Source organism: Artemia franciscana, unplaced genomic scaffold (assembly GCF_032884065.1).
Source record: "Artemia franciscana unplaced genomic scaffold, ASM3288406v1 PGA_scaffold_168, whole genome shotgun sequence".
Lineage (NCBI taxonomy): Eukaryota > Metazoa > Arthropoda > Branchiopoda > Anostraca > Artemiidae > Artemia > Artemia franciscana.
In genome coordinates, this window is record NW_027062638.1 from 210,736 (window position 1) to 231,728 (window position 20,993).

The 20,993-nt window shown below is 37.7% G+C and overlaps 1 protein-coding gene across 2 annotated transcripts in view; it reads left to right on the forward strand.

The window, feature by feature from the left end:
• Positions 1-20,993, forward strand: part of LOC136041352 (uncharacterized) — a 96,709-nt gene that overhangs the window by 18,102 nt on the left and 57,614 nt on the right. For both annotated transcript variants that reach the window (XM_065725996.1, XM_065725995.1), the window contains exon 3: positions 20,515-20,848. In XM_065725996.1, coding sequence (XP_065582068.1) covers positions 20,515-20,848 — 334 coding nt within the window. The remainder of the gene's footprint in view (positions 1-20,514; positions 20,849-20,993) is intronic.

The window sequence follows — 20,993 nt, forward strand, 5'->3', positions numbered from 1 at the left end:
TCCCGAGTTGTGTATATTAGGATGCTGTATCTTCTTTCCACTGATTTCGTTCACTATTGCTCTCCGTATGTTTTTCAAAATACTTCTTATAAATGTCTGGAACATGACGTGTGAGCCACAACCCTTAGTTGCATCTCCAGATTTCTCGCTCGCAACCATGTTTGATTTCCTTTTTCTGCTATCCTCTATTGCTTTTTCCAAATGTTCCTTAAGAGGGACGTCATACTTCGAGCTCAAAAGTAAGGCCTTAAGGAATTTTCCGTGGTTTATCCCCGGCTTTATACAAGCAGCTAAGGTAGAGGGAAGTTCTCAAGACTTCTGTAAAATGTCACCGGAATTGAAGCCAGGACGCTGAATCTTAATTCAAATTCACTGTTCGACCATCCGCCAACAAACCAGGTTTTATCGAAGTTCAATGGTCGGATAGAATTTTTCTGCAATCCTAGGACAGTGAAAAAATCTGATCCGATCATTGATCTTTGGTTTTCTGAAAGCGAAACCTGTAAAAATCGCCGAAAAAAAATGTAAGTCTTCATTTGGCAAGACCTAATCTCCTGAGACCAGGAAGAAACACCAGAATAACACGCGAGTTAAACCAAGGCAACTATAACTCATAGGGTCGAGTCAATGGATCCTAAATGAGTGGGTTTGTGTCTGAACTATGGTTGCCTATAGAAATGGTATAGCTGACGGCGCCTCAATAGATTGACAGGCTTTTTGATACGAAAAACTAAGACCAAAAAAGTTTTTACTGGTGTTAGTTCTCCGTATGAATGATAACTTATTTCTGTTATGGGCTAATTCCGGCCTAGGAAGGTTATTTTCTTCGCTTCAGTCTCAGTTTTTCCACACCTCTTTTAACTTTTCCATCAGTCACCTCGTCCATCTTTTCACAAGTTTAAAACTGATGAATGCGATAGCCAAAATGTTACGCTTTTCTTAAGCTAAAATCTCTTTATTTAGGAAAACGGGACAAAACAGAACACCTTAACGCTCCAGCATGTACTGACTTTCCTACTAATTTGTAACGGAATCGGGCACATAATGAGACAAAAATCCAAACGTAAGTCAAGCGACAGCTTAGGCGTTTCACTTATCTGATTTTAGCCCAAGAACGCACCTGTTTGACAGCAGCATCCGTCCCTTCCTAGGGCCGGATGCTTGTATCTACGCAAAATCTGTATATACGCCTATAATAACATAGTTGGAAAATTTTCAAGCGGTATTTTTGTTGAATATTATGTCGACTGCACTTTTGTACATAGAAAAAAAAAACATGAGCCCTAAGCGGCCCAAAACCGAATGGCCCAGGGGACAATCGCCACCTTGCCTCCGGCTCAGTCTGTCTCTGGCGATAAATTGCAGATACAGCCTTTTGACAATCCGGTTGATGTATTATCTGTTGATTCACTTGATGTTTCCCCTTCAACTTTCATGAAGATTCTAACTTAATGCCTTTTGTTGTTCCTAACGTACTACCGATTTGCGATTGTAATAGTCATGATTCCCATGGTAGGTCTTGACTTTATTCAATATCCCCCTCAGTATTTCCAGAAATTTTTAACTTAACACCGTTAGTAGTTCCTGAAATCTAGCAAATGGTCCTTTTGACAACCTTGATGTAAATAATGGCTGGATGTTGTTCGACGCTTCACAATTCTTGGAAAGTTTCATCTTAATAATATTAGAAGTTCATGATATATTGCAGATATGTCCTTTTGGCTACCTAGATGTATACAGTGTCTTGATATATATCAGTATCCCTCTTGAAATTCCCTAAAAGTTCCAACTTAACACTCATTGTCTCTAATTAGATATTGCATGCAGGTTCTTTTGACAACTTGGAAGCACATAGTATGTTTTTATTTAGCTCTGCATTTTCTGAAAGTTTTAGCTTAATACCCGTAACCGTTCTTGAAAAATTGTAGATCTCCCTTTTTACATCGTGAATTCACATAGTGTTCTGATTTAGCTCAGCATCCCCTTCAACTTACCTGTAAGTTTCTACTTAGTACTTTTACTTGTTCCTGATGGTTTAGTTCAGCATCCCCCAAGCATCCAACAAAAGTTTCAATTTAAAATCTTGGTCCCATCCTGAGGTATTACAGATGTGTCCTCTTGACAACCTTGATACACATAGGCTAGAGTTTTTAATTTAGTCCAAGATCCGCTTCGACGTTCCCTCTCAGTTTCAACTTCGTACCCTTAACTGTTTCTGAGTTATTGCACGTATGTCTATTTGACAACCAGGATGCATATTATGTCTTCTTGATGTAGTTTAATAATTCACCTCAACACTTCCTGAAAGTCTCAGCTTGATGGTCTAAGATATTTCCCAGCTGTTGCAGATCCGCCCTTTATACAGCCTTAATGCGCATAGTATCTTGTGGATTTGTTCAATACGCCCTGAAAGTTTCCACATAATACACTGAATTGTTCCTGAGAAAATGCAAGAATGCCATTTTGATAATCGGGATTCCTTTACTGTCTTCTGATGTAGTTCATGATGCCCTAAAAGTTTCAACTTAATGCACTTAGTTGTCCCTGAGATGTATCAAGTACATCCTTTTGACAATCTGAATGACTCACTGTCGTTTGATTTACTTTACCCCGAAAGTTTCAACTTAATACTCAAAGCCCTTCCTGATTTATTGCATTTATGCTATTATTGACGTCCTGGATTCATTTGTAAGTCTCGATTTAGTTCGATATACCTTCAACATTCCTTGTCAATTTCAATTTAATTTTATTGTTTGTTCTGGAGATAATGTAGATACGGTCTTTTGACAACCAGGATACGTGTATGATATTTTAATTTACTAGTTGTGTTGTATGAAATGAATTTTGTTTGAAAATTTCAATCAATTTTGAAAAAAAATGTCTTTTCCTCACTTTAGAAAATATTAAAATATTCCTGCACAAGTCATTTTGTCCCTTTATTAACCCATTCAGTGGGCAGTTGGCAGGCAGACATATCGTTAACCCTAGGCAATATAGTGCGAATTATTGAAATTTCAGATTTCATCTGTGTTTTGCTGGGACCATTGGGTCTGCAGACACATCGAAACCGATCAGTTAAACAATTATCAATAAAATCACTAACAAGCTCCGAATTCGAACTTCGGAGTAAAAAAAATAACACGAAAACTGGCAATGAATGCCAAAACGAAAAAAAAGAAGAAAAATCCAAGTGAATAACCATTCCTCAGTCAATAATTTAGCTGTGCAATGTCGATTAAAAAGTTAAAAAGATGAATATGTACGAAATAAACTAAAATAAATGCACGTAATAACCGTTAAAAGGGACATTTAAAAAAGGGAACGACCAAAAAAGGCGAATAAACACAAAAACCCGGACAGCACCACCATTCAATAAAAAAAGGAGGTAATAAGAAAGCAAAAGATAGTTTTAGACACCATTTTATAGAATTGGAAAAATTATATGGTGAACTGGTTTTTCCACATCTGACTGAACCATCATTAACTTCATAATGGGCAAATTTGGGCAATATTCAACTACTGACCTGGCATGGTACTATAAGCAATCACAACTACTTGACGTCGAATTGGGTGTGGCTCACCTGAAGATCAGGCTATTCTCTTTATCGTAGAGTGCCACCAGTGAAGATTAGAGGCACTATATCATTTATATGCTGGTTCTGTTGAGTTTAAAAATCTGATATGTGCTCAGCATTTGAGGTTTTTTGAATCCTCGAGCGCTGAGCGAGTAATAATAAGTTAGTTTTTGATTCAAAGAAAATAAGCAGTTATTTTCACCAGTAAACGAGTATTTGTTAAAGCTCACCTTGTTTTTAATGATAATGGGATTGAAATAAAAGAGAAAGCTAAATTTTGGGAATTTCTTTATACAGGAAATTGCTCTGGATGGAACATACTATAAACAGGATAAATTTTGTAAAACTGTATTCTGCAAATTAATGTGTGCAGCTAAATGTACATGGGGGCCAAAATCTTCTGCTCTAAAAAAGTTGAACCGGTTGGTTATAGAGAGCACGAATCCTTATACTGTCCGTGTACGGTTTCTAGCATAAAAGAAAAAATATTCCTGATAATTCAGGAACTCGGCTCTATGTGGCATTGCTTGTAATGGAAAAGGAACTTCTCGCTGAGTAGAGTTCTCTGATACAACGCATCTGATGGTGTAATTATGTTAAGATTCTACGACTTTTAGGGGGAGTTTCCACCTTTTTTCTAAAATAAGGCAAATTTCCCCAGGCTCGTAACTTTCGATTGGTAAGACTAAACTTGATGAAACTTATACATTTAAAATCAGCATAAAAATGCGATTCTTTTGATTTATCTATTGGTATCAACATTCCGTTTTATAGAGTTTCGGTTACTATTGAGCCGAGTCGTTCCTTACTACAGTTAGTTACCATCAACTGTTTGATTAAGTAATAGATGTAGAAACAAGCACCGTTAATATTTTGGAACAATGTCTGCCATTAAAATTGTTGCAGTGAATACTTTTGCATATTTAATATGCTTTTAATCGCAGAAATAAATAATTTTAACAGGATGCCTCCCGTCCCTAACATTATCTTGGTTAAGCACCTGGTTCTATTGTTTTTAAGTGGCAATCAAATACTATGCAATTAATTTTCCCTTGGTTTCCGCCAGTTTTTTATTGATCATAGTTTAACTTTTTTTTTAATATCAAAATTTGGTTGGTTATAATTGTACCGGTTGGTTATAGAGAGCAAGATTCTATTCTGTATAACACGTCTATTCTCTATAACAGCTGTATACGATGTATACACGATTCTATATGCTGTCCGTATATGGTTTCTATCATTAAGGAAATAAGGAATTTAGTTCAAAAGCTTTTTCTAATTTTAATTTCAAAATCTTTCTGCACCGCTCAAAATGATGTTTTGACAGCATTACTGGGATTTTTACCCATAGAATTGAGAGCTAAAGAATTACCAATTTTGGGTTCTGTAAAAAGGGGGAGACTAAAATATTGGCCAGAACTTTTTACGCCAGTCATTGCAATATCTAGCAGGGCAAAGTTACACTGTATATGTTACCGTGAATGTCCGCATGTTGATGTTACTGAACTTTAATATTCTTTTTTAAAATATATAACCTGTCTCATACAGCCAGATATAAAAATTTAACCAGATAAAACAAGGATAATGAAAACAACTAAAATATTAAATAGGATAACTCTAAAATCAACTATTGTATTGATAGAGAAAGAAAACTTATAGGGATGAACCACACCAGTAGTCTTAGCAAATCTACGTAAAAGATTTGTGCTTAGTCGTCTAGCCCAAGGAGGAGACGTGTGGTGTCCCAGAACAGACCGCATTGTGAATGCTTTAAATGCCTTCTCACACCAATTCCTTAGTATTTCCCTCTCTTTTTCATATCTCTTACAGTTAAAGATGATGTGACATATGTCTTCATATACTCTACATGTGTCGCAGTTGGGGTATGGGGCCATTTTCCAATGGAATAGTGTTGATTTTGTGTTTGATTTGCCACAACTAAGGCGGAAGAGACAAGTAGAAAGGATGCGGGATGTGAGGTGCATTTCTTTTGATGGCTGCTTATAATCATAGAGATCCAGGAGCTGGGTATGGGAAGAATGGAACCAAGCCTCTTCTCATTCCGAAATTTTTGAATTGATTGAAGACAGAAATTCAGGACCGGAAATTGGGGTCTGAGTGATCAGGCCGAGTTGAGAAGCTTGTTTTGCAGCCTTATCTGCTAACGCGTTTTTTGTTATACCACAGTGTGCTGGAACCCATATTAATAGAACAGATATACCCTTTTTTGCAAGTTGTGTAACCGAATTTTCAATCTCAATGGTAACATTTCTTGCTTGGGGTAGCTGGTGTGAGAGGTAATCGGGAACTGACAGTGAATCAGTGTAGACAATATACTTCTGATGTTTGATCTCTGTTTGGTTTGATATGGCTTGAAGTGAAAACGTAATTGCCTCAAGCTCTCCAGAGAAAATTGTCAGGTTGGAGGAGAGGGGGGTAAACGGAAGGAGAACCGGGCTCTGGGAAGATATAACTACTGCACAACTGTATTTTGTTCTGTCTTTGAGCAATCTGTGTAAACTTGGATGTAGTCCTGATATTCTGCCAACTTTCCAAAGAATATGATTTTCATTAGTGCTTGGGGAAGGCCCTCCTTTTTTTCAATGCTGATCTTACGAATAATCAATTCCCCAATTCCTTCAGAGGCACTAGGAGAATCATCATCTAAATTAACAGTCAGCCTGCCATTCTCCATGAACTCTTTCATACAAGGAAAGCAAAGGAATCTCTGAAAAGAGCGGAATATTGACGCAGTTTTAAAGTCACCATGTGCATCTGTGTTCCCAAAAGGACGTATCTGCGATATTTCATGAATGGCCAAGGCTGCTAAGTTGAAACTTCCACTTCATGTTGAGACAAATTAAATTACATTATGGGCTTTCAGGTCGTCAACTTGGATGCATTTGTAAGATTTCAGGGGCGGCTAATGATGCTAAGTAAAACTGAAGGAATGCTAAAAGGGATACTGGACTAAATCTCGATGCATTCATGTTGCCTAAAGAACAAATATGTAGTATCTCAGGATTTTTTAAGAGTATGTGTCGAACACAATCAAAAGACACAAAAGAAGTATATCAAGAATGGCCTACAGCGTTACCTTGCAACTTTAAGAATATCATGGAGAATATCGAACTAAATCAAAAGACACCAAGTGCATCACGGTTGTTGAAATGAAATATATCCAACAACTAAGGAGCTGCTAAAAATATTAAGTTTATTCTTCCGAAGAAACTTGAATAGAGTTTTTGAAAGGATACTCTGAATATTCAGGTTGTTAAAACGGTATATGTAATATTTTAGGGACAACTTAGTATATTTAGTTAAAACTTTTTGTATAGAATACCGAAAACTAGTTTGTCAACCTGATCTAACAGCAGTATCATAGTAAAGGCGAAGTTGTTACGTTGAAGTGCTTAAGGTGTGTATGTGCAATGTTTTGAATGTAATGAACGACAGAAGGGACCCAGCAGAAACCGAGAGACGATTGGATGAGGAGATAAAGTAGATTTCAAATTCTGACTTTGGGGGTGGGATCAAGGAGAGTGTATCAAAGATGAAAAATGGGGCTGTATTGATTCTTCATATGAAATGCTATTTTTTATCTTAGTCAGATTAAAATTTCAGGCCGTGTTGATACTTGTATCACTAGCAACTCATTGCAGCTCCAAGCTGCTTGAGGCCAACGCAACTATGCACGCTCCACCTCAATCCCAATCTATTTAAAGCCTCTTCTTTACACCCTCCCAAGAGGTTCCTGTTTCCCTTAAATATTTCCTTACAACATCCTCCCACCCTGCTCAGGGACGACCTGCTTTTCGTTTGGCACTAGACGGTTGAAAGACAAGGACTATTTTTAAAATCCGTCATCTTTCATCCGCAGAAAGTGTCCCAGCCATCCCAATCTTTCTCTCCACAGAGAGCGGATTGAATTACATTTTTGCACGCTTAGTGTTTGAGGTACAGTCGGTCAGTCGGGTACCTAAAACAATGTTAGAGCAGTTTCTATGGAAAGCATGTAGCAGATCCCCCTCTGTCTTTCGGATCGGTACACTTTAGAATCATGCCATTGTCATCACTGTGGCTTCCAATATTCTAGTCTTGGTTCGCAGACTTGTGTTCCTATTCTTCCAAGCTTTTTTCAACTGTGAAGACACCCTGGGCATTTGCTATTCCACTTTTAAGATATTCACTGCACTCAATGTCTTTACTAATAATACTACCTAGGTAAGTGGAACTGCCCCCCCCCTGTTATTGATTATCTCATTAACCAACATCACCTTTTCATCTTCCCTTTTAGTCTTAGTGACTCAGTCTTCTTACTATTAATTTTCCAACCTTTTCTTGCGGTCTGAACTCTCAAAACCTCGGGAAATTCATTCATTTTGCTAAAATTTTCATATATGATGCTTAAATCATTAGGTTAATCTGGTTCTAGGGAGGTTTTTACTTCCCCAATTGATTCAATGTGTTATCATTGCTTTTGCTGTGCTCCTTAGGAGTAAGTCCGCCAAAATGATCCGTACAGATGAGGCTAGGACACGACCTTGCTTAACTCATAATTTTATACAAAACAAGCTACTAATCTCATTTCTTACCTTAACCTCATACTAAGCATAACTGTAACATTGTTATTCCCGTAAACAGCACTTATCACACTAGTATGGCCTATTTACCTTGTATACCGTATTAGGGTAGGACTTTCTCTAAAGTTCTTCTATCAGCTGAATCAAAAGTTGCTCATAATCTATAAAACTGGGGATTTAAGGGGTTTGATATATCAGACACTTCTTAATTATTAATCTAAGAGGGAAATTTGGTCGATGTATCCTCTATTCTTCCTAAAGCCACTGTTCGTCTCTTAAAACTTTATCTACAGTATGTCAAATACTAAGAAGTGTCATCATAGTACTTTTCTTTAGATGAAATTAAGAGTTCTCCTAAAATTGCTAGGTACTTCCCCATTAAAAAAAAGTTATATTCAGAAAATTCAGTAATTTATCTCTAAACTTTATAACTACATTAAAAAAGAAAATGCTGGAAGAATCTGGGGGCTTATTATTTTTGCAGTTTTTTTTAATGTCTGTAATTCTTCATCACAAGATAATCTTCCTTCACATCCAAAGTATCACGAACATTTTCATTCTTTTCTATATCTCCCTGTAACTATCACAGTTGAGCACACAATCTATATGTCCTACCCATCTCTCTTTTATTCTTTCTTTGTCATTAACTGTTACCCTGTTTCTATCTTTAGCTGGGAAAAATCCAAATTGACTGATGTTTCTCATTTTATTAACATACCAGTACAATTTTTTCTTATTATGCCTTCTAGCTGCTTCGTCTAGACCTTCAACAATTTTATTGATGATCTCCTCTTCACATTTTCTTAATTTAATTTTTACTGGTTCCTCTGCTCTCATTTTCATATCATCTATCACTCGAATAATTCTTGTACAAGTCCCAATACACATCCTCTGTGTTAAACGTCACACATCTTCCTTAATATCCCTAGTTGCGCTTCCTTCCATATGGCAGCTTTGGCAATTTCGCAAACTATTTTCTTAGTTATCCCATCCATCTTCTACATTGTCATATCTTACACTCTCTTGTGGAGTATTCATCTGCTCTTGTAAATTGTCTCTAAGATTCTCATCCTGGAGCCTGAAAACGTCACAGCTTCCCAAAAGATTGTTACCCTTCATAAATTTAAGCTTTAGATTAATCCTGGACAATTTTGAGCGATAATTTGATTCTCCGATATATCGATATTTTTACTTTCGATATTCAATATCTGATATATCGATGTGGATATTCGATTCATGCTTTTTCATAGTTTTGAAAAAGTTCAATGACGAAAATTGTAATTAATGAGTATTTTTCATTTTGTTTTCGTTTTCAAACCCCGGATAGTATAAAATGCAAACATTAAAAACAAACTTTAATTTCGTAAGTTAGTTTCGCGAAAACCAAAAATTGAAATTACTCACGACAAAGAACAAGAGGCAAGAGCTCATATGGTATGAGCTCTAACAAAATTCTAAGAATCAATAGATTCATTTAAAAGGAAAATCAGAGGCTTAATAACGGTTGGGAATTAAAATAAGAGCTTTGAGCCACGATGTCCTACTAGATATCAAAATTCATTAAGGTCCAATCACCCACTCGTAAGTTATAAATACCTATTTTTTTCTAATTTTTCCTCTCTCTTTAGCCCCCAGATGGTCGAATCTGGGGAAACGACTTTATCAAATCAATTTGTGCAGCTCCCTGATACGCCTACCAATTTTCATCGTCCTAGCACGTCCAGAAGCACCAAACTCGCCAAAGCACTGAACCCCTCCCCGCAACTCCCCCAAAGAGAGTGAATCCAGTATGGTTACGTCAATCATGTATCTACGACAGTTGCTTATTCTATCCACCAATTTTCATCCCGATTGCACCACTCTAAGCGTTTTCCAAGATTTCCGATTTCCCCCTCCAACTCCCCCGAATGTCAACAGATCTGGTCGGGATTTGAAATAAGAGCTCTGAGACAAGGATTCCTTCTAAATATCAAATTTCATTAATATCCGGTCTCCCGTTCTAAAGTTAAAAATACCTCAATATTTCTAATTTTTCCAAATTAACACCCCCTCCCCAGCTCCTCCAAAGAGAACGGATCCATTCCAATTATGTCAATCACGTATCTAGAACTTGTGCTTATTCTTCCCATAATATTTCATCCCGATATATCCACTCTAAGCGTTTTTCCAAGATTTCTGTTTCCCTCCTCCGACCCCCTATGTCCCCGGATCCAATTCGAGTCGAAAATGGAGTATCTGAGACATGATCCTTCTATATATCAAGTTTCATTAAGATCCGATCACATGTTCGTAAGATAAAAATACCCCAATTTTCACGTTTTCCAAACCAGTCTCTCCCTCCAACTCCCCCCAATGTCACAGGATCTTGTCAGAATTTAAAATAAGAGCTTTGAAGTACAAGATCCTTCTAAATATTAAATTTCATTAAGATCTGATCACCGTTCGTAAGTTGCAAATACCTAATTTTTCCGAATTACCCCCCCCCCCCACTCCACCAAAGAGAGCGGATCCGGTCCAGTTATGTCAGCTTCGTATCTTAGACTTGTTTTTATTCTTCCCATCCAGTTTCATCCTGATCTCTCCGCTTTAAGTATTTTCTAAGATTTCCGCCCCCCCCCTCCAATGATGCTGGATCCGGTTGAGATTAAGAATAAGAGATCTGAGTTACGAGGTCCTCCTAGATATGAAGTTTCATGAAGATCCGATCGCTCCTTCGTAAGTAAAAAATGGGTCATTTTTTCTAATTTTTCAGAGTTAACCCCCCCTCCCCAATTCTCCCAAATAGAGCGGATCCGTTCTGATTTTGTCAATCACGTATCTAGGACTTTTGCTTATTTTTCCCACCAAGTTTCATCCCGATCCCTCCACTCTTAAGCGCTTTTCATGATTTTAGGTCCTACCCCCCTAACTCCCCCCAATGTCGTCAGATCTGGCCGGTATTTAAAATAAGAGTTTTGAGACACGATATCCTTCTAAATATCCAGTTTTTTTGAGATCCGATCACCTGTTCGTAAGTTAAAAATACGTCATTTTTTCTAATTTTTCTAATTTAACAATCCCCCCCAACTACCCCAAAGAGAGCAGATCCGTTGCGGTTATATCAATCATGCATCTAGGACTTGTGCTTATTTTTCCCACCAGGTTGCATCTCGATTCCTCCACTCTTTAGTGTTTTCCAAGATTTGAGGTTTCCCCCTCCCAACTCCCCCTGATGTCACCAGATCTGGTCAGGATTTAGAATAAAAGCTCTTTGACACGATATCCTTCCAAACATTAAATTTCATTAAGATCTGATCAACTGTTCGCGAGTTAAAAATACTTCATTTTTTCTATATTTTTTCGAATTAAACGGACCCCACTCCCCCCACCCCTCCTCAGATGGTCAAATCGGGAAAAAGACTATTTCTAATTTAATCTGGTCCGGTCCCTGATACGCCTTCCAAGTTTCATCGTCCTAGCTTACCTGGAAGTTTCTAAAGTAGCAAAACCGGGACCGACAGACCGACAGAATTTGCGATTGCTACATTTCACTTGGTTAATACCAAGTGCCATAAAAATCAACTACTGGCTATTTTTGCCATTTAAGAACAGCAAAATGTCAATACTTATCCAAAAGAGTTTGTTCCCCCTTTCAGTGATTAACTGGGAAGTCTTAAAAAATACTTTTAAAAGAGACACTGCTGCCGGTCACGGACTTCAATTCAATGAAAATCTCGTATTGGTATTTTTGTGACCCCCAGAAAGATTTATTATAAGGAGAACAAGGCCATACAACATAATATTCGTAAATTCAAATCGCAACTTAGTATTGTAAATCTATTTTCCCTTTTTGGCAGAAAAAACAAACAAAGAAATACAAATTAATATCACTCTTTCCTCCTTTCAACATAAATATATCTTGCATACAAAATTTTTTCGTCATTATAAGCCCGAAAAGGTCATACATTATATTGTTCTATAAAATACCAAACAAAAATACCCTAATTTATCACTATTACTCTCCCCCCAAGAAAATGTCTTATCCCCTTTCTATACCACTTCATTTGCCTATTTACAAACCTGGATGATAGTCTTTTAGAGTCGTGTGCAGGATCCCTGGAAACTCAAGGTAATCACCTTCAAAAAAATTTACTTTTAAATCAGAGAGTAAAATGTGTGCTACAGAATAGGGAATTGGGCGAATATTCACTAAATGCTCTACACACTAATATAATTAAAACAGAATCGTTAACGCAAAACCAGTTACAAAAAGAACTTTGAGGTTTGCTTCCAGAAACGCAAGATTAGTAATGAAAATATGCTTTTAATTTTTCTTCTTTCATTTCAATGAATTGCCTTGTTTCAACTCACTTTATTTATCAGTCCTGGTCGAGCTTCGCTGAAGTAATAATGCTGGGACTATTGAAAAAAAATCAGTTTTGTTTTATTGATGGTATGTTGTTGTAAGTCTTCCTTCTTTTATTTATTTATGTTTTGCTAGGAACGGTCCTTGGACATAGGGCCGAAATATTCATTCAAATCAGAATTCCACTGTCTTACGATAAGAATTCCCTATTGATCTTCTTATTTTTGATGTTGGAAATCACCACCAAACTATAAAAATCAAGACCAACCTTTAAAAATCATGATCAATGCATAAGAATCAAGAGCAATATTAAGATATCAAGAGCAATCTCTAAAAATCCAGACAAACTCATAAAAATCAAGACGAAAATGTAGAAGTCTATAGCAACCCAATAAAAAATCATAACCAATACATAGAAATCCAGACGAACTCGCAAAAATCAAGCTATCTATATTTACAAATCTAGAATCCATAGGCATCAAGGCCAATACATAGAAATCCAGACCAAAACCATAGAAATCATGACCAGTGCATTGAAATCCAGACCAAACCTTAAGAATAAAGACAAAACTCTTGATATGAAGGTCAACCTCTGAAAATCAAGACCAATCCAAAGAATGGGCATCATCTAAAAATAAAGGCCATTACATACGAATTATGACTAGGCCCTAGAAATCTGGACTAATTCATAAAAATCAAGACCAAGCTGCAGAAATCTTGGCCAACCTCTAAAAATCAAGACCAAACCAAAGAAATCAAGAGTACAATATTTAGATATCTCGAGCAACCTGATAAAAATCACGACCATTTCAAAGAAATCCAGACAAGCTCACAAAAATCACCAGATCAATATGTAGAAATTCAGAACAGTCCTTAAAAGTCAAGAACTATACATAGAATTCAGGACCAAACCATACAAATCAAACCAAAACACAGACACAATGAGTAAGGCACATAAAAGACAGACATTCAGACACACAGTCACGGAGATATAGACACAAAGACTACAAACTCTGAGTCGCACACTCAGAAACACAAAGACAGACATAGAGACAGGCAAACACATGGTCAGAAACGCATGCACAAAGAGAGAAAGAGGCAAAAACACACCAACACACACACAGTTGGACACACAAATACAGGCAGCCAGACACATAGACAGGAAAACACATAGGTAGCCTCAAAGACACAGAGAGAGAGAGATAAAAAACAAACAAAAACACGTAGAATCAGACACACAAAAACAAAACATTGATATAAAGACGGGCAAACACTCAGTCAGATACACAGGCATGAAGAGAGAGAGAGACGAAAACACACACACAAAGCCAGACACACAAACGCACTGACAGACACAGAGACAGGCAAAAATGCAGTCAAACACACAGATACGGAGAGAGAGAGAGGAGAGAGAGAGAGAGAGAGAGAGAGAGAGAGAGAGAGAGAGAGAGAGAGAGAGAGAGAGAGAGAGAGAGAGAGAGAGAGAGAGAGACCCACAGAGCCAGGCAAATAGTCGCTCAGACACACGGGCATAGAGAGAAAGAGAGATACAAAAACACCGGATCACACAAAGACATACAGACAGATAAACAGACTCTCAGACATACAGGCACGGAGAGAGAAAAGAAAGTACAAACGCACAGAGTCGGAACCTAAACACGTAAAGACAGATAGAGAGATGGGCATGCTTACGCTCTGACACCCTGGTACAGTGAGACAAACAAAAACAAATTCACAGTAAGACATACAAAAACACAATGATAGACACTTGGCCTCTAAAAGTCCCAGCCTCCAACAACATGGGGTACCTGCAACCAATCTATAACTAACCCTAGTAGGCTATGGTAACCTTACCCACACTTGGTTGGTTAGGCTAGGTTAGCCTAACCTACTAGCACGCGAGAAAAGGCTGAACCCTGAAAAACTGTGCGAGTTTGCAGGAAATACTGTTTAGACCACATTGTTTTTCTAGCTGTTAAAACAGGTTGGCTCAAGGTACACGGGGCACAACACGTTGGTTGCAGATACCCGTGTAGGGGGAGGCTGGTATTTAAGTTTCTCAAATGTCTATCTTTTTGTGTTTGTATCTATGCCTGTTTGTTTGTGCTTTTTTGTCTCTCACCGTGCCCATGTGTCTGAACGTCTGTTTGCCTGTCTTTGTGTGTTTCTGTATTTATATCACTCCCTGCCTGTATTTCTGACCGTCTCTTTGTCTGTCTCTGTCTATTTTTGCACGTTTCTGTGTCTGAGTTTGTGTTTGTATGTGTTTTTGTATTTCTCTATGTGTTCATGTGTCCGAGCGTCTGTTTTCCTGTCTCTGTGTTTGTCTTTGTGCGTTTGTGTGTCTGAGCATCTGTTTGCCTGTCTCTGCGTCTGTCTTAATGTGTTTTTGTGTCTGACTGTGTGTTTATTATGTGTTTTTTTCTCGCTCCGTGTCTGTTTGTCTGAGAGTCTGTTACTATTTCTTTGTGTGTTTGTTTGCCTTATTCAGTGTGTCTGTGTGTGTTCTTTGTCTCTCATCGTGATTTTTGTAAGGTCGTCGAAAATTCTATGAGTTGTCCATAACTTCTGTGGGGTTGCCGTAGATTTCTACAATTTGACTTTCGGATTTATTCGGGCTTGTTTTGAGTTTTAGAAGTTGACCTTAATTTCTTCAGTTTGGTCTTGATTTTTATGAATATATGCGGATTTTTAGGGTCTGGTCATTATTTTTCGTATTAGTCTTGATTTTTAGATGTTGCCCTTGATTTCTTCGGATTGGTTTTAGTTTTTACAAGTTGACCTTGTTATCTAGAGTTTGGTCTTTGATCTGGATTTCTGTACATTGGTTATGACTTATACAGTTTAGTTTTGATTTCTGTGGTTTGGTCTTGATTTCTGTGGTTTGGTCTTGATTTCTATGGATTGTTCCGGATTTCAACATATTGATCTCTTGATTTTGCGAGTTCGTCCAGATTTCTGTGCATTGGTTATAATTCCTTATTGGTTTGCAGTAGAGTTTTACAGTTTGTGTTGACTTTTATGAGTTTGTCCTGATTTTTAGAGTTTGGCCTTGATTTCTACAGGTTGGTCTTGATTTTTATGAATTTGTTTTGATTTCTATTCACTGGTCATTATTTTTAGAGGTTTGCCTTGTTTTTTTACAGTTTGGTCCTAATTTCTATGGTTTGGTCTTGATTTCTCTGTAATTGGTCTTAATTTCTATAGTTTAGTCTTGATATCCATCGTTTGGTCTTCATTTCTATGTATTGGTCTTGATTTCTAAGGATCGTTCTTGATTTCTACATATCGATCTCTTGATTTTTGTGAGTTTTTTTTCTGTATTTTTATGTATTGATTTTGATTTCTATGGGGTTACTCTAGATTTCTATGGGCTGGTCTACATTTCTACAATTTGGCCTTAATTTTTATAGATTGTCCTTGATTTCTAGAGTTTAATCCTGATTTTATGATTTGGAGTGAATTTTTATGCACTGGTTATGATTTCTATGGATTTTTTTTCTGGTTTTCTACCTATTCATCCCTTGATTTCTTTGGATTGTTCTTGATGTCTATGGTTGGTTCTGAATTTCTACGGTCGGTCCTGATTTTTATGAATTCGTGTTTAGTTCTATGCATTGGTAATGATTTTTATTTCTTTTTGTCTGAATTTTTAGAGCTTGCCCTTCGTCTATTTCTACAGTTTTGTCTTGATTTCTACAAGTTCGTCTGGATTTCTGTGTTTTGATCTTGATACCTAAGGATTGTTCGGGATTTTTGCATACTGTGGGAATAAGGAAAAGGCTTACTCAACAAAATGTTTTAAATTATGTGTCCATTTTATGGCACTTGGTATTAATCAAGTGACATATAGCGATCGCAAATTCTGTTGGTCTGTTTATCTTGGTCTTGCTACTTGAGGCACTTCCAGGTAAGCTAGGGTGGTGAAATTCGGCAGGCGTATCAGAGACGGGACCAGATTAAATTAGAAATAGTCTTTTTCCCAATTTAATCCGTCTGGGGGGGGAGTGGGGTCCGGTTAATTCGGAAAAAAGAGAAAAATGAAGCATTTTTAACTTACGAACGGGTGATGGGATCTTAATAAAATTTGATGTTTGGAATGGTATCGTGTCTCAAAGCTCTTATTTTAAATCCTGACTGGGTCAGGTAGCATTGGGGGGAGTTGGGGTGGGGAAACCTAAAATCTTGGAAAACGCTTAGAGTGGAGGGGTCGGGATGAAACTTGATGGGAAAAATAATCACAAGTCCTAGATAGGTGATTGACATAACCGGAACGGATCTGCTCTGTTTGGGGGAGATGGCGGGGGGAGAAGGGTTAATTCTGAAAAATTAGAAAAAATGAGGTATTTTTAACTTACGAAGGAGTGATTAGATCTTAATGAAATGTGATGTTTGGAAGGATATCGTGTCTCAGAGCTCTTATTTTAAATCCCGACCGGATCCGGTGACATTGGGGGGAGTTGGGTGGGGGAACCTAAAATCTTGGAAAACGCTTAGAGTGGAGGGATCGGGATGAATCTTTGCGTTGAAAATAATCATAAGTCCTAGGTACGTGATTGACATAACTGGAACGGATCTGCTCTCTTCCGGGGAGTTGTGGGGAGGAGGGTTAATTCTGAAAAATTAAAAAAAGAGGCATTTTTAACTTACGAAAGAATGATCGGATCTTATTGAAATTTGATGTTTGAAAGGATATCATATCTCAGAGGTCTTATTTTAAATCCCAATAGGATCCGGTGAAGAGGAAGTTGGGGGGGGCCTAAAATCTTGGAAAACGCTTAGAATATAGGGATCAGGATAAAATTTGGTGGGAAAAATAAGCACAAGTCCTAGATACGGGATAGACATGAACGGAGGTGCTCTCTTTGGGTGGAGTTGGGGGGAGGGTTAATTCAAAACAATTAGTAAAATGAGGTATTTTTAACTTGCGAAAGAGTGATCATATCTTAATGAAATGTCATATTTAGAAGGACCTCGAAACTCAGATTTCTTATTTTAAATCCCCCACCGGATACAGTGTCATTAGGGGAGGGGGGATCTTGGAAAACGGTTAAGCGGAGAGATCAGGATGAAACTTGGTGGAAAGAATAAGCACCTGTCCTAGATAGGTAACTGACATAACTGGACCGGATCCGCTCTCTTTAGTGGAGTTGGGGGGGGGGGGGGTAATTCGGAAAAATTAGAAAAAGTGAGGTGTTTGGAACTTACGAACAGGTGATCAGATCTTAATGAAATTTGATATCTAAAGGAACCTGTGCTTTAGAACTCTCATTTTAAATCCCGACCAGATCCGGTGACATTGAAGGGAGTTGGAGGGGGCAACCGGAAATCTTGGAAAACGTGAAAATCGAGCTATCTTACGACTGGGTGATTGAATCTTAATGATACTTAATATAGAGAAGAATCTCATGTCTCATATGCTCAATTTTCAATTTGAATCGGATCCAGGGACATAGAGGGTTGGAGGGGGAAACAGAAATCTTGGAAAACGCTTAGAGTGGAGAGATCGGGATGAAACTTGATGGGGAGAATAAGCACAAGCTATAGATTACGAGGTTGACATAATTGGTACGGATCTGTTCTCTTTGGGGGAGCTGGGGGTTGTTAATTTGGAATAATTCGAAAAATTGAAGTATTTTTACCTTAACAATGGGTGACCAGATCTGAATGAAATGTGATAATTAAAAGGAACTCATTTCTCAGAGCTCTTCTTTCAAATCCCAACCGGATCTGTTAACATTGCGGGGAGTTGGAGGGGGAAACCGAAAATCTTGGGAAACGCTTATAAATGTCGTAGATACGTAATTGACGTAACTGGACTGGACCCGCTCTCTTTGGGGGAGTTAGGTGGTCGGGTTCAGTGCTTTGGCGAGTTTGGTGCTTTTGGACGTGCTAGGACGATGAAAATTGGTAGGCGTGTCAAGGAGCTGCACAAATTGACTTGATAAAGTTGCTTTCCCCGATTCGACCATCTGGGGGGCTGAAGGGAGAGGAAAAATTACAAAAATTGAGGTATATTTTTTAAATTCGTTAACTTTGGAGGTATTTTTAACTTCGAATCTTAATGAATTTTGATAGTTAGAAGGACCTCGTGACTCAGAGCTCTTATTTTAAATTCTGACCGGCATTAAGCCTCTGATTTTCCTTTTAAAGCAATCTATTGATTCTTAGAATTCTGCTAGAGCTCATACCATATGGGCTCTTGGTTCTTGGCTCTTCCGACCCCGTCACAAGTGCCATATGAGCTCTTAGCTCTAATGTAATAATAAAGGGGAGTTTTTTACAAAATCGTCGAAAATAAGGAGAAGGGGGCGAGAAATGGCGAGGAACATCGCAATCTAACTATGAAATGGCAAGTTTGCGCTGTTCAAATAAAAACAATAGCCAATTTTAGTTTATAAGCTTTTTTGTAGAAAAAAGGTTGGCAAAGGTTTAGGTGTGAAAATGTGCGACACAGGGTGTCACGGGCCAGCTATTGAGTGTCACAAGCGGGGAATCGTCATAGAGTATCACAGTAAAATAATGAAATTCTTTGTTCTCATTGTTCAAATAAAAAATATCCATCAGTATATTCAACCGTCAGACGTGCTAGGGCGATGAAAATTGGTAGGCGTGTCAGGGAGCTGCACAAATTGACTTGATAAAGTTGTTTTCCTCGATTCGACCATCTGGGGGGGGGGTGCTGAAGGGAGAGGAAAAATTAGAAAAATTGAGGTATCTTCAACTTATGAGTGGGCGATCGGATCTTAATGGATTTTGATATTTAGAAGGACCTTGTGACTCAGAGCTCTTATTTTAATTCCCGACCGGCATTAAGCCTCTGATTTTCCTTTTAAAGCAATCTATTGATTCTTAGAATTTTCTTAGAAGCTCTTTGTTCTTGGCTCTTCCGACCGCGTCATAAGTGCCATATGAGCCCTTATATTTTGTTAAGTTTGATTATGATTTTTGTATCTAATATTTAATTCGATCAAAAAGTAAAAACCTTTTTTGGACCCTAAAATGATTTCGTTTTATTTCTAATCGGTTCAATTCATAAAGTTTCAATAGGAAATTGTATTGTGACAGCTTAGGAAACAGCTCACATTTTTGACCGTTCATTTAAGACTCTTTTCTAAGGTCATGCTAATCATGTAACGCTTGGTTTAATCCTAGTCAATTGACCGAGGTACCGTGCCAATTAATTGACCGAGGTACCGTGCCGCAATTTGTATCCGTGAACTTGTCTTTGGAGTTCTGTTAATTTTAAAATACCTGCATCTACTATTCCGGGCATAAGGACATTAGCCAATTGCATTCATTTTGACCAATTGCTTGTCAATGACTTATGTCGGGCTCGAACAATAAGGGACCCTTCCACTTTTTTATGATTTGCAGCAAAAGTTACCGTATAAAAATCGTTTGCGCTTCAAGATTTTGAAACATTGCTCCGATTGGCTGGCATGTGTAGACCTTTGATTGGCTGGGTTCATACTATTTTTTGTATGTGCATACTAGTGTCAATTACTACTTTAAAATTCAATTTAAAAAATTGAATTTTTTAAATGTATCTTAGTTATTGAGTATTTTTACATCTATTGTTTCTAGTACTTATGAGCAAAAATTAGCTATATACAAAGAGTTGTAGAATTTCCTAATTAAAAACCGCAAATTGTCCCCTAAAGCTGTTTTTAATACCATATTATTTCGTATTTGAGGTGGACTGCCTTTTCCTTGACCCTCTCCCTTGGCACTGAAGTCTTTTAAAAGTACTTCTCATACAAATTCAACTATCTGAGCAGGGTATCGTAAATTTCCCCGGAAAAATTTCCCTGGAAACCTTCCATAGAAATTTTCTTGGTGAACCCCCCCCTCTGAATCTCCCCACTTTTCCTATAATAAATACGATGTGCGGACAATGGGTAAATTGTGGGGGTAACAAAGGATGTGGGAAAGGGAAAATATTTTAGTTTTTCCAATAGGGAATATTTGCCGAAACAAAGATTTTTCTCTTATATCTTTTTCTTTTTAGACTGTCAAAAGTTTGTCGGAGCTGGAAACATGTGGCTTCTAGCCCCGAGTTATGGCACACAATAGATCTTTCATCAAATTGGGTCAAAGAACGACACCGAACAGAAAGAAAATTAGTATGGCTTCTGCAGCATCGGCTAACCGGTGCCACAGATTTAAATTTAGGAGGTTGGAATTCTGCCTTTCGGCCTGGAATAGTGCAGTTAATCGCCAGCAATTGCTCGAAGCTTGAAGGACTAAATTTAAACGGGTGCAGTGCAATAACACAGGACCACATGATATACCTTGCACAGGCATTGAAGAGCTTGAAGCGATTGGATTTAAGCAATGTGTCGGTAAGTTAAAAACTTATTTTATTTAAAGTCATTCATGTTACGGTGAATGCAAATTCATAAGCAATTAAATTATTTGGGTTAAATAAAGGAGTATTGATGGTCTTAGCCATTATATAAGTTGCAGAATAGATATTGGAATTTAGAT